Source organism: Asterias amurensis, chromosome 13 (genome assembly GCF_032118995.1).
Source record: "Asterias amurensis chromosome 13, ASM3211899v1".
NCBI lineage: Eukaryota > Metazoa > Echinodermata > Asteroidea > Forcipulatida > Asteriidae > Asterias > Asterias amurensis.
The window spans coordinates 3,131,879-3,145,953 of NC_092660.1; the positions used below are offsets into that span (position 1 = coordinate 3,131,879).

General features: G+C 39.6%; 1 protein-coding gene across 2 annotated transcripts in view; it reads right to left on the minus strand.

The window, feature by feature from the left end:
* Positions 1–3,393: 3,393 nt before the first annotated feature.
* LOC139945816 (nipped-B-like protein A) overlaps positions 3,394–14,075 on the minus strand; it is a 48,755-nt gene continuing 38,073 nt past the window's right edge. For both annotated transcript variants that reach the window (XM_071943276.1, XM_071943275.1), the window contains 10 exons: positions 13,842–13,977; positions 12,732–12,839; positions 12,017–12,217; positions 11,220–11,366; positions 10,742–10,856; positions 10,258–10,372; positions 9,748–9,922; positions 8,887–9,144; positions 7,874–7,966; positions 3,394–7,193 (listed from right to left, as the gene is read on the minus strand). In XM_071943276.1, coding sequence (XP_071799377.1) covers positions 7,131–7,193; positions 7,874–7,966; positions 8,887–9,144; positions 9,748–9,922; positions 10,258–10,372; positions 10,742–10,856; positions 11,220–11,366; positions 12,017–12,217; positions 12,732–12,839; positions 13,842–13,977 — 1,411 coding nt within the window. In that variant the 3' untranslated portion in view covers positions 3,394–7,130. The remainder of the gene's footprint in view (positions 7,194–7,873; positions 7,967–8,886; positions 9,145–9,747; positions 9,923–10,257; positions 10,373–10,741; positions 10,857–11,219; positions 11,367–12,016; positions 12,218–12,731; positions 12,840–13,841; positions 13,978–14,075) is intronic.

A 14,075-nucleotide genomic window follows, 5' to 3' on the forward strand; every position in this document is an offset into this window, starting at 1 on the left:
GTTTTAGAGTTTACCAAACGTAAAACTTCCCTTTGTGTATCACAACATTATGCAGAAACCGGTGGAAATTTGAGCTCAATTGGTCGTCGAAATAGAACAATACCATTGTCAAACGAAGTGTGCTTTCAGATTATTGATTTCTAGACCTCAAAATCTTATTATGAGGTCTCAAAATCAAATTCGTGGAAAATTACTTCACTTCAGAGGGAGCCGCCCCGCCCACCCCCATTACTCGTTAATTGGTTCTATCTACTAGTTATTTTGAGTTGCCCAGTGCCTTTAAAGACACTAGTAACATTTGACAACACGTCGTCGGTACAGTGCGTGTTTGCTTTTCTAGCCTAATTTGTTAATGTCAATCACATATCGTCAATATTATTATTCATAATTCACAGTTATTTACAAATCATTGTCCAATATTGAAATGGCTCAATATTGAAAACCGCAAACTCGCCGACACAACGATGAGCGCCAAATCGCAGTCAGATTAATAGATTTTTTTTTACAATTCGTAATAGATACAATCTTCATTTTCTTTGTAGTATCCCTTCACACCTGCATCAAACCGGGTTACATTATTAAGTTCACATAAGTCTCCACCAGCCACGTTAAACGAACGGCATCCAGGTGTTTCGTTACACGCCATGCAGCAATGCAATGGGCGCTCTACGATCATGACGTCAAGGGTGTGGTTCACGAGGCAACGCCCGTGAAATACGGAGTAGCAGCTACTGGATGAGTTGAAGCAAAGGGGGTGGACCGGACGCTCACATATGACATACCTGAGTTCATTGCAATTCAAATCGTTAAAGTTGAAGTGGAGGCACACTGCGCAATCTTCACCTTCATGACGATGTCCATCATACCAGCCAGGGCGGTACGGCGAATCACCATCCCCGGTGCAAACCCACTCCCCTTCCACCGCCTTGTCGGTGCAGTCAATCCAGAAACCAAGATCTGGGTTATCATTAACTGGGAACGAACCCTGGTAGTGGGTCCAGAGGAAATCATGTTCCGGTTTGGAGTTGATAAAGGGAATGTTCCCGCCATAACCCCGGCAAATCTCCTTGGCGTCGGACCAATTGTATTTCGTCCCCAAACGGTTGTAGCACGAGTCGCCCCATTCTCGCCAGCCGTCAGCACATCGTCCGTACGCCAGGGCACTGCTCTCTGCTCCCATCAAGTACGGAACGGTCATCAGTAAGGAAATGACAAAACCGTACATTTTTCAAGATACTCTTGAAAATGTCAGCGAATATTACAATTTTTTATTCAATTCTGAAGCTTCGCAAAATAAAAGCACTGGGCAGTGAAGTTTCTCTGTCCTTTCATCGCCGTCGTCTGACACAATATTGGTGTTATACAATCAATCCATCCCATATAACCATCGCTTGATGCGAATTACTAGTAATAACATTTACACAATATGACTTCTTCCCAGCAACACGCGCTTCATCGTGACATGATGAAATTATGGCAGAGACTATCGGAAACAAGTACATGTGGTCGTGTTAAACAATATTGACTTAAATTCCTATTTAATTAATGTGTACTTATAACTAAAATGTGTAGTTCATCGATATATTGATCGACGGATATCGGAGCAGCTGTTGATGACACAACCCAAAAGTCAGCAAACTCGATGATATGGCGTTAGTTCAGTATTTATTATTTATAAACTGCAATGTTCTCTCTAGTCGGCTATTTCGAAGTAGATACAGCCTTCTCTTCCTTTGTATTTTCCCCCGTCCACATCAAGCCGGGTTGCGTTCTTCAGTTCACATACGTCTCCACCAGCCACGTTAAACGAACGGCATCCAGGTGTTTCGTTACACGCCATGCAGCAATGCAACGGGCGCTCTACGATCATGACGTCAAGGGTGTGGCTCACGAGGCAACGCCCGTGAAACACGGAGTAGCAACTGGACGAGCAACGGGGAGGGGCCGGACGCTCACATAAGGTGTATCGGAGAGAAGAATTGCAATTCAAATCGTTAAACTGGTAGCCCACCACTGCGCAATCTTCATCTTCATGACGATGTCCATCAAACCAGCCAGGGCGGTACGGCGAATCACCATCCCCGGTGCACACCCACTCCCCTTCCACCGCCTTGTCTGTGCAGTCAACCCAGAATCCTTGATCAGGATTAAATTCGGGGAACGAACCCTTGAAAAACTGTCCCCAGACGAAATCATGTTCCGGTTTGGAGTTGATAGAGGGAAGGTTCCCGCCATAACCCCGACAAATCTCTTTTGCGTCGTACCAATTGTATTTCGTCCCCAAACGGTTCATGTAGCACGAGTCGCCCCACTCATGCCAGCCGCCAGGGCATCGTTCGTACGGCGCCAGCAGAGCACTGCTCTCTGCTCCAATCCAAAACGGAGCAGTCATCAATAAGGAAATGACACATCCAAACATTATTGTAAGATTCCCAAATAGAAAGTCCGCGAAGAATATAACGAATTTGACTCCAAAGACGCACTATGAATGCAACTTTTGCAGCAAAAACTGTTTAACATCAGTCCGCACACCACGTTACAAATTTGAGTTGCCAGACCGGTCACAGAGGGAAGCAATAGCTCGATGTAAAATAGGAACAGTATTTGCTATTCCTTCATGTAGGCCTACCCCACGAATCGGAAACGATATGAAACGAAGGACATGTAATAAATAGTAGGCCAAACGTGCTTAATTAATTGATTTTCGCTGCCTCACTATAATGTATTCCTCCGTGCTCGACCTAATTAAGAAAAAGACAATTGAATGACAGAATATTGACGAGGCACCATTCATTATCAGCACGTTTTAATTAATTGTTTTTAACGGTCAAGTTTTCCCGCCTCCTCAATGAACTCAACTCGGCAGGTCTTGATCAAAATAAGCATCGATTACTAAAGACCTGTCTAGTCTTGATGCCAATCTTGGTGCGAATAACAAAGATGAATGCTAATAATCATTTTGCAATCAGGAACCAGACTATTTTGTTCGTCGAGCCTCGGTTTGGTATAAATGAAACTAATGGGAGAAGGTCAAGATGCTGCACTATGCTAAAGGTTCATAGTACCACAGTTAATGCTTCAGCGGCCAGACTCAATCGAGCGACAAAACTCTTCATACTCAAACACCATTCTTCAAGATGTCAATACATAATGTCAATTTATTTAAAGGGTTGTTACTTTTATAGAGCAATCAAAAATATTGTATGTACGGCCCCTTCATTTGGCTATATTTACAAGAACAACAAGTTTAACATTCATTTAAAAAAACTCAATTGCTATATTTAATCCAATAAATATGAATAAGAAAAGGGTCAGGGTGTGATCTAATATTTGTACAGCCCTTGTAATAATAAATGTAGCTAGAACTCAAACATTTAAAAGAGAGACTCACTGTTTATACAATAACAATTTAATTTATGTTACAACTTCAGGTGAGCGATCAATGGAAGAAATCCGCCTAGGTTTTAAAGGAACACGTTGCCTTGGATCGGTTGAGTTGGTCTTTGAAAAGCGTTTGTAAACGTTTGTTATAAAAAAAATATTATGGTTAGAAAGATGTTTTAAAGTAGAATACTTTACAGACATTTGCCTCAAAATTGCGTTGTTTTCCGTTAATTTGCAAACTAACACGGTCTGCCATTTATGGGAGTCAACCATAAATGACCGACCGAGTTTGTCGACGACGTAAAAGGAAAACCACCCAATTTCAAGTGATACTTGTGTGGGGCATTATATTCTACTTTTAAAATATCTTTCTAATCATATGCATTTCATAACCAACAAATTACAAACAGATTTTGAAGACCAACTCGATCGATCTAAGGCAACGTGTTCCTTTAAGAATGGTGTGTGAATCGTCTCTATTCACACTGAACAGACCTTATTCATATTTTGGCAGGTTCCCTTTGTGCAATAGTAATAATGAATATCAAGTCTCATCTAACAAAATAAGGGACTGACTATTTAACATCAGGGCCCTATTTCATAAAGCTGCTTAGGTAGAAAATATTGCTTGACACATAACTGCTTAGCAGATATGAGCAGGATATCAGACCCAAATTGTAAATGTGACATGGTAATTTGGCCGATAACCTTACTCTTATACAAGCATAATTTTGTTGTGCTTTTAATGTTTTTTGAAATTACTACAGAGGGAGCCGTTTCTCACAATGTCGTATACTATCAACCTCTCCCCATTACTCTTTATCGTGTAAGGTTTTATGCTAATCATTATTTTGAGTAATTACCAATAGGGTCCACTGCCTTTAAGCATCCTTCTATGCAAAGCAGCTCCATAAAATTGGGCCCTGATGGATCACTTTCTGAAGTACAAAACATGCTTCCTGTTGGGTTGGTCACATGGTTTTCTACGCCCTCGGGCTCTGTTGTGTAACTTTATGGGAGGGGGTCTGTGTAAAGATAGCCATAGAGATATAAGAAATTAAGTTTAGAGAGGAAGGTCCTTGCAGATATCAACGTCAGAGTTTAAAATATGAAAATTAATTTCGTTTTTTAACTCATTTTCTCATTTGAGGGTGGACACAAATTCTGACCAACATGCAGCATACTTGCAGAGGATTCCAATTCACCAGTAAGAAGAATGTAATATTGTTATAAATAAAATTAACAATAATTCCATATTCTGGAAAAGTTATTAACCTTTTTACAAAACCAGGTACACGTATTGAGATAAAATATACTTAAGTCGAATGTGTGTTCAAAGAACATTTCCACAATTGATGGGTATTCTTCAGATATTTAAATGCACTGGACACCTTTGGTAATTGTCAAAGACCAGGTTTTTCACTTAGTGTATCCAAACAAATGTACATACTTACAACTCTGTGAAAAGTTGCGAGAGAATAATAAAAGAAAAAACACCCTTGTCGCACCAATTTGTGTGATCTCGGATGCCTAATCAAAGGCTTCAAGCCGGAAGTCTCAATTCGCAAACCTATGCTACTTCAGAGGGAGCCATTTCTCACAATGTTTTGTATGGTCCAATTGCTCGTTACCAAGTAAGTTTTTATGGGTACAACTATTTCGAGTAGTTACAAATAGTGTCCAGTGCCTTTAAACCATGCTTCCCTTGCGATATTAAAAACAAAACTATAAAACCAATCACAGAATAAAATGCATTGTAAGTTCATAGTTTGTCTTATTGCATTAATTCAGATTCCAACTAACAATTTTGTCTGCTCTGGACTCCAAGGTCATTAGTGCCTATTGTATGAAATTCATAAAATAATGTTTCAATATTTTGGAGCTCCTGGTAAAAATGGAATTTATTGACCAAGAGTGATGATCACTCAAGTAAATATTTGGCAAAAAGTTAAACATATTTTTACATGCTTTTGGTAAAGATACAACACAATTCGTTTAATGACCTTTTGATTGTTGAAATATGAAATTGGGGGCTTTTATGATGCTAGGTGGCAGCAGATTTACCACAAACCACTGGTATCGATATTTTGCGCCTGCTCGGAACAATGGTATTTCACCTGGCTACTGCTGCCATTTTTTTAAAGACATGGTGAGCACCATAGGCGTACATTATTTGGTTTGGGTCTAAATAGACAGATACTTACCAAACAGTGCAATTAAAATGTCTACCACATCTCCAAATGGCCTATGGCGTTGACACTTTGGACAAAAAAGCTTGCTAAAAACAAAATGTCTTGAATGAAAAAAGTCTGGTCCCCTTATCTACAATATGGGATCTATGATTACTATTGTGGTTGTGTATACAGGGAACATGCCAAAGGTAGTTACAACGTGAAAGCTGTAGTCCGTATGCATATGACGTCATTTCAGTGGGGCGCCCTCACCTAGAGGTCAAGAGGTTGTTGTTCATTGGCCAGTACTGTGCGGCGCCCATAAAAAAACTGCTTTTTGATTGTTTCGTTTGACCTCTAAGATGGTGGCTGGATGACGTCAATGCATAAGGTCTATACCAGTAGAGGTTGTTGGTTTTGTAGAAACGGCCCTCTATGCGTCTTGCCCGTTCGTGTTGCCTCCTGACTCTATGTTGTTGGTTTTACCATTCAGAGAAAATGTTTGATCAAGAGCAGCCTTTTGTTTCTGCTTATGGAGCAGGGGTGGATTTCACAAAGAGGATGAGTTACTCGTCCTAACTTACGACTAAGCCAGAAGTTTTTAATAACCCCTAAAGAGTTTTAAGACAAGTCCCAAGTTAGGACTATCTTTATGAAATCGACCCCTGATGAAGGTCATCCTTTTCGGAAAAAGAAAGAAAAAAAGATGACTGCTCGATGGCCAGTCATTCGATTTTTTTTACTAACAGACAAATTTGTCAATTTCCACATTTTGGTGTTTTTAAAAAACTGGGTTCTCCAGAGGAAGCCTAATGATCGGAAAGTCTCGTAACACGCTCAAAAGATAATTATCAACAAGTTCGAAAAAATGCCAAAACTTGACAACCTTACTTCAACAAACATCAAAAAGGTAAAAAAACAAAAACTTATAATAAAAAAAAGAAGACTCCTTTTTTCATAATTTACAATAAAACAAGGAGTCAATTTCTGAAGTTTACTGTACAAGTGTAGTGACTTACTTTTGTTGGTGTTTGTTTCTCTGGACATGTGCTCTCAAGGCAATGAAGGTTTTCTCCCGAACTTTTATATCCGAACTTCATTTCTGGGTTGTTCATATCTGAATTTTCATTTATGAACTTTAATATCTGAATTTATTATCTGGGTCTTTCATATTTGACCTTTCATATCTGACCTTTATATCTGAATTTCATATCTTGGTCTTTCGTATCCGACTTTTCATATCTGACCTTTCACATCTGACCTTTCACATGCCAAGGCAGAGATAAAATATTATATTACTTTTCATAAGAGCATAGTGAGTAGAGAATCCAGAGGTTATTGGTTTGAGTCCCACTCTTTTGTCTTTGTTCAACCCCATATCATATCAAATTTACCCAGTCAGTTTCCCTTGTGGTTTATAACATTTAATAGTATATTTCATAAGAGCATAGCGAGTAGGGAATCCCAAGAGAAAAAAAACAAACTTTGGTCCACGGTGGGGGGGGGGGGGGGGGGGTGGCGTCACGGATCACTACCATGCACAATCTTGGTGTGGGGTCAGGGGTCAAGACGTCGTTAGACCATGAAGTCTGGATCGCTCTCATCACTCTCATCATCTTCATCACTGTCGTCAACATAGTGAGAACAAACAAGTTAAGGAATCATCTCCCAGTAGGATTTACAACATTGCATGGTGGATGAATACCTGAAAGAGGTTTGTGGTGAGGCCATGCGAATATCTCCTTTTGAGTATACATGTAGTTGGTTCTGAGAAGAACCGGTGGTTAACGGCTCAACGTTTCAATCAGTTTGCTCTCGATCGTCTACTTAGAATAGAATCCTTTCCCACAAATAAAATATTAACAGCATTCAAGGCATACATTTTTGTTTTTTAGAGCCATTTTAATGTTTTGAACCTATAAGGCACTGGACATCTTTGGTATTTGTCAAAGACCAGTATTCTCACTTCGTGTATACCATCATACGTACATAACATTATAATAAGAATTTGAACTCAACTGATCATCGAAGTTGCAAGAGAACAATGAAAGAAAAAACACCCTTGTTCTACATATTTGTGTGCTTTCAGATGACTAAACGAAATATTTGAGTAAGAAATTACCTCCATATAAGATAATATGGACAAAGTTTCCATAATTGGTCAAATTTTCAAATTTGTTCATCAGGACATGGAAAGGCTGGTTTATTTTCAGAGAACTACTCTGCCATGTCCCTGTACACGAAAAAACATGGGTCAAACGAGTGCATAAATTTAATAATTAACATACTGGATTGACCAGAGATGTTTCAAAGGATATTTTCCGTCGCTTCTTTCTCGGCTTAGGCGTTTTCTTGATTACCTTCGGAGGCGGCCGTCGGCTTTTGGTCTTTGGTCGTTTTACTTTATGTATCTATAAAACAAATTTAAAAAGTGGTGTTAACTCAAATAAAGTTGTTGAAAAAAAAATATATGTAATGCCTAAGGCATGGATTTAATATTTGTTAAATAATACAGTATGTATCATAAACAAAATTAACTAGTTTTAGGGTACTAATTTAAGTTAATAAAAACTACCTACACAATTTCACAAAAGTGTTAAACAATCTTTCTAGATTGTTTAGTGAGCTTTGGCAAGTTATTCCTAAAATCAAAGCACACAATACAGTTAAACTACTTGCAACTGGTAAGCCTATATTTCTACAGAATGAGGGGTCACCCCATCGGCTTATTTCACTTCATGCAGCACACTTAAAACAAGCCTATCCTGCCATTTTGGCAGTTGAAATGTACGCAGAGGAACTGCCTCCCGAAATGGCAGATGCACATTGTGAGTGTGAAGAAGCAGGCATGGGGTCAATATTTAGAAGAAAATTTATTCTCCTGTAAAAAAATGTACATTGAAGCATACATACAAAAACACTATGGTCCTACGAGCATTAACAATAACTTGAATATTCTGACATCTTTCATCAGAAAGACTTTCAAATTTACAAATAATGCAATGGTTAAAAGACAAAAGGGCACACAAATATTAATTCAATTAAATGCAAAAAATCTTCATTTTCCTTGTCACACTCGGATATGGAAAGTAAACAACCTTTACATGTCAATCGAGGGCAAGTCAAATCAAATCTGTACACAACATTTTCAACGGCAAAATAATAAAAAAAATTAAAAAAATGATATTGGTACATAAGATTGCAATATGACCAGTGAGCTGTTGAAGCAGGATAACTAAACATCGTATACAGTACTCATGTTTAGAAGGATTACATAGAAAAAGCACATCCTGAGGAAACTGAAACCGCTAAAATTCTTCAAAAATCTCACATGTACATCTCCTGATGGCGGTGAACACGGCGCAACATCAGAGTCATCATCATCCACCCTGACTGGGGCCACCACTGCCTCCGGGCTCCCTCCAGCTCCACCAGCGTTAGGCCTGCTGTCCTCCTCAGCGTTCCCTGAGGTGTTGTTGGGCGCTGTGGTGGTAGAGGAGGTAGAGGCCATCGCAGCGGCCTGGGCCTTGGCTTTCTCCTCATCCTCCTCGTCATCTGAGGGATCCATCAGCTCCATCAGCTGCTTGAACTGCGGGTAAATAATAATAAGAATAAGAATAATAACTAGTTCTTATATAGGGCATTTCACAATAATGCTTCCAAAACATCTGTGGATCAAAAACGACAAGAAAGAATCAGAACACTAAAAAGACAGTTGAGAACTTTAATAATTGGAGCTGATTCCACAAAGGTTTTGATACCTTTGGTAGATCAAATTTTTCGCCAAGACATGAATCCTTACTCACTGTGCAAGATGTACGTAATATAATTACCTGTTGAATTTTCAGATTCTTTAGTTGTCATGTTTTTGAGGGAAAAAAAAGGGAGCAAGTTTTTCAGGAGAGTCGCATAAATCTGTTGTACAAAAAACAATCTTTTCGTCTTACTGAGACAAAATTTGATTGGCGTGAAATTGTTTTACTAATTTCTCTCTCTCAAACAAAAGCACCTCAGCAAGCAATATTTTAAAGTAAACTTTTTTATCATCATCATTTTTAAACCGTGTAAGTTTAACATAATTGTGGAGACTTTTGTGTTTTGTGTCATACAAAAAGTACCCAAACCCTTTAAGCAGAAACAGTGTATGACAATATATACAAAGAATTTTTCATTTAACTCCATGTTTTCTCACATCTAAATACTCTGCAACGATGTCCCTCTTGTCTCGGTCTGTCAGAGTTATCTTTGGCTGACCGACACTCAGAAGCTCTAGCGCCCTCGCCGGGTTGAACATCACGCTAGATTTGCGATTCAACGCTTTGTCGTATACTTTGGCTGCTTCCGTGGGCGAGTATCTGTGGATCGTGCTGTAGGGTAGAAAAGATACAAAGAAATATAAGAACCAAGTGAGAACTCTTCATCACATTGCAACTAAGGCCTGTTTATAGTCGGTCGCACGATGGAAATGTTGACGCGCGACACAGTTTATAGTAATCGCTGAGTAATCGCAGAGGCCTAAAAACTGTGTACTTTTGTTATCGCGCATCAAGATTTACATCTCCCGACCATCGCGCCACCGGCTTAAAACTGGCCATTATGAATATATAAGCCTATATTCTCACCATGGCAGTCATCTCTGTTAGTTATGAACAATATTACACTCAAAGTCAAGAGGTGAATTGCCAGGGCTAGGAGTTCTTACCTATCCCTGAAGCCATACATGTCTTTAAGATGTTGCTTAAGAACCAGAAGCATGATGCAGGCCTGGGATGCAACACAGCACTCCAGTAACTGAGTTGGGTCTTCCGGTATGAGGTCTACAAAGAAATAACAATAATAGTGATAACAAGTTCTTATGATCTAGCTTAGTTCACAATAACCTCTCAATGCGCTTTACATTAGTGCCCTGCAGCCGAGTTCACGAAACGCTAGGATTAATCCTATCACGAGTAAGGACAAGTAACTCGTCCTAACTTAGGATGGGTTCAATGCAACCTAATGTCTATGGATATGGAACTTAACCCATCCTATGAAGTTAGGAAGAGTTTGGCGAAATCGATGGCTGGTCATTGGCTCAATATTATTCTTTTAGTCTTTCCCTGATAATAGGGAAAATCAGGCCTTGATAGAGTACAAAATCTTGAGTCCGGCCTTGATAGACTACGAAATCCGAGTCCGAGACTTACTCATGAGGATGTCTTCATCTTCCTCTTCATCGTCACTGAACTCAACTTTCTTGCCGTCCACACTGGACCTCGACGACCGGGACGCCGGCCGAGATGGTTGCTTCTTTAGAAAAGACTGAAACAAAAACAGACAAGGGGATTAATCAAATCCCTTAAACACATTTCATGGGAAGGGTCTAATGCAGAAACATGACAAAGAGTGGTTTCTAACAGTTGGATACTTACATCTTTAAATGTCTGCAGTAGATTGGCTCCGGATACCGACACCGTTATCTCAATGTGATGCATGACAAACTGAGGCTCATCTTGAACTACGTAAGGGAAGTACTCTTTTCAGAGCCACCACTCCTTCAAAAGAGTTTTTACCCATGGTTGTACCCGCAAGTTCACTATTAATATTTATATTTATAGTTGCTCTTATTCTCCACACCATGCAAAGCTTCAAACACCATTTGGTTTCTAACAGTTGGATACTTACATCTTTAAATGTCTGCAGTAGATTGGCTCCGGATACTGACACCGTTATCTCAATGTGATGCATGACAAACAGAGGCTCATCTTGAACCACATAAGGGAAGTAGGCAAGGTTGTCGGCAACAAACACAAGAAGATCTAGTTCCGTTTTCTGTCCAGATAAAATAAATCCACAAAATAACATGTATGAAATCCATTCCAATAAAGTAGTTAGTTAATCTCAGTGGCAGTGTTGTAGCCACGTTGGGCGATGCTTAACAACCCTGCAGCCGATTTCACGAAACTCTAGGATTAATCCTAACTCGAGTTAGGACGAGTAACCCGTCCTAATGGGTTCAATGCTTCCTACGTAATTGGATACGGAACTCAACTCGTCTTAAGTCCTAAGATTAATCCTAAGTTAGGAAGAGTTTGATGAAATCAACGGCTGCACTGAGCGAAATACATTGTGTTTCCCAGCGCAGATTAACAAATATTGTCCACTGTGCATTGATCTGAGACACAGCTTATAGTAAGCAGTATCAAATGTCACAGTTATATTAACAATTTGGAAAATTCCAATTAAAACGGATCAGCTGGCAGGTGTGCAATAGACCCTTTATCATGCTGTCTTCATCTTGGTCATGTTCCTTGTATCGAATAACAATAATGAATGCTAATAATCATTTTGTAAATAGGAACCAGACTACTTCATTGTTCCAGCCTCGGTTTGGTTACATTGATACCAATGGGAAAAATTCAAGATGGCTGCACCATGATAAAGATCTATAGGATGAGTCAAAGTTAAGGATGAATACTTACCGCTTGTTCGTCGAATAGGTTGAGTAAGCAGAGTAAGAGCGCCCTCCTGTGTTGACGATGTCCCCTGATGATGCTGTAGACGTGGTTCGACAGGCTGTAGTAGCTATCCTTCTCCCGCATCCCACGCAGCGGACTCGTCCAGTCATCCTGGAGAAGCTTCTGAAGGCGAAACGCCATCTTGATGCCAGCAATGGCTTTCATCTGGATTTCAAAAAGGGAAAGATAAGTAAAAACAAACTCCATCTTGATGCCTGCAATAGCTTTCATCTGGATTTCAAAAAAGGAAAGATGAGCAAACATGAAACCCTTAAAATGGGTTCTGAGCAACGAGATGGCTCTCTAAACTAGGCCTAGAGATGAAATGCCTCTGCCTTACTTTATGAAGCCTTTGACAGTTACACAGTTTATTGGTTAACAGACGGATTATTCGGTTACATGTTTACATTTTGACAGTTTGGATAAACGTACACAAAATTCACTCAATGATAATAATTATTTTGTATAATTACCAATAGTGTCCCTTCCTTTTAATCATACTCCATATCACAACAAATTGACAACATTCATAATTGAATACAGCAGACCTCTTCCAACTTTCTCATTACACTATTTGCACTTTCAAAAAAAGAACATATTGGTAAGCAAATTCTAAAATCTAGAGAGTGAAAAAAAAAACACCTGACAATCGGGAGGCCTAGGAAAGTTTGAACTTTACCTGAATAAAGCCAGGATATCTGCTGTCGATGTCGGATAACTGCTGGTCAGCTTTTATTCTGATCGTTCCTTCACTGTCACTCCCCATGGCGATGAGATATGGAACGCACTAAACAAGAAGCAAATTAGACTGATGTAACAATTCTTGAAAATTAGCTCATGGGTCTGGATCTCTCCTAAAGCCTTCAAAAGCTTGCCAGAAACCATTTGACATTGCAACTGTAACTTTAGTCTGAACTATTCAAATTTATGATAAAATTCTTTGTCCAAAATCATTTAAATTTACATCGGCAGTTTCCCTTGTGATTTATTTTTTTAATTCAACTTTAAGCAGTAACCTGTGACTAATCAAGTCATTGCATCAGCCTATTCAAAGCCAACTCTGTGGTCAAGGGATGGATTTCACAAAGAGTTAGGACTAGTATATAGAGTTATATATAAGAACTAGGGGGCGCACTGGCCTATATACGCGGCCCCGGCATGTGGCCATTTTCTAAGTTGACAAAACAGCATCGCACAGCGTGTGTTTGTGAGGCCATTTTGTAAGTTGACCAAACAGCATCGCGTAGCGTTCAATAAACACAAATTCCAACGTGTACTTCATATTCAATGCGCATACAGAATGGGGCGCATGTCTCCTTGCGGTGCCTTCGCGTTTGTGTAAGCAACATCACCAGTGCGCCCTCTAGTTCTTATATATAACTCTATGCAAAATACAGCTGCCCAGCAGATTTCAAATATTGTCCACTTTGAATTGATCTGAGACACAGCTAATGATGAGGAGAATCAAATGTCACAGAGAAAGAAAACAGTCGAGCCATTCAACTTATTGCATGGCCCAATAACATGTACAGTTTGGAAACCTGGCCCCACTTCAGCAATAACGGCCCCATATAATTAAACAAGAATATTTTTTGTTGATCCCCTTGCCCTTGGCAGACTTCCAAATTTTTTGATTTATTGCCCACCACTAAAATTGGTCTAGCTACAACCCTGGCCAGCTTGTCGTTTATATAAATTCTTTTGTGGAACTTCGCCAAGTTCCCTTGATGGGAAGATCCGTTTAACAATGGCTCGGTAGACCAACTTATTTGTATTTGTCAGCTCTTACCTGTACAGGATGGACAAGACCCTGTTTAAGAGTTGCGATGATCACTTGTAACGCCGACAGACGTACGACAGATTGTTTGTGCATCATGGCTTCCATAACTTGCTTCAGATACAGCTGCATAACGGAACTGCTCATGCTGTTGGTCACAAACAGGGAGGGGGCAGGATTTAACATCAGAATACAATGTTTACTTAAAGGCAGTGGACACTAAAAGTTACTACTCAAAATAATTAT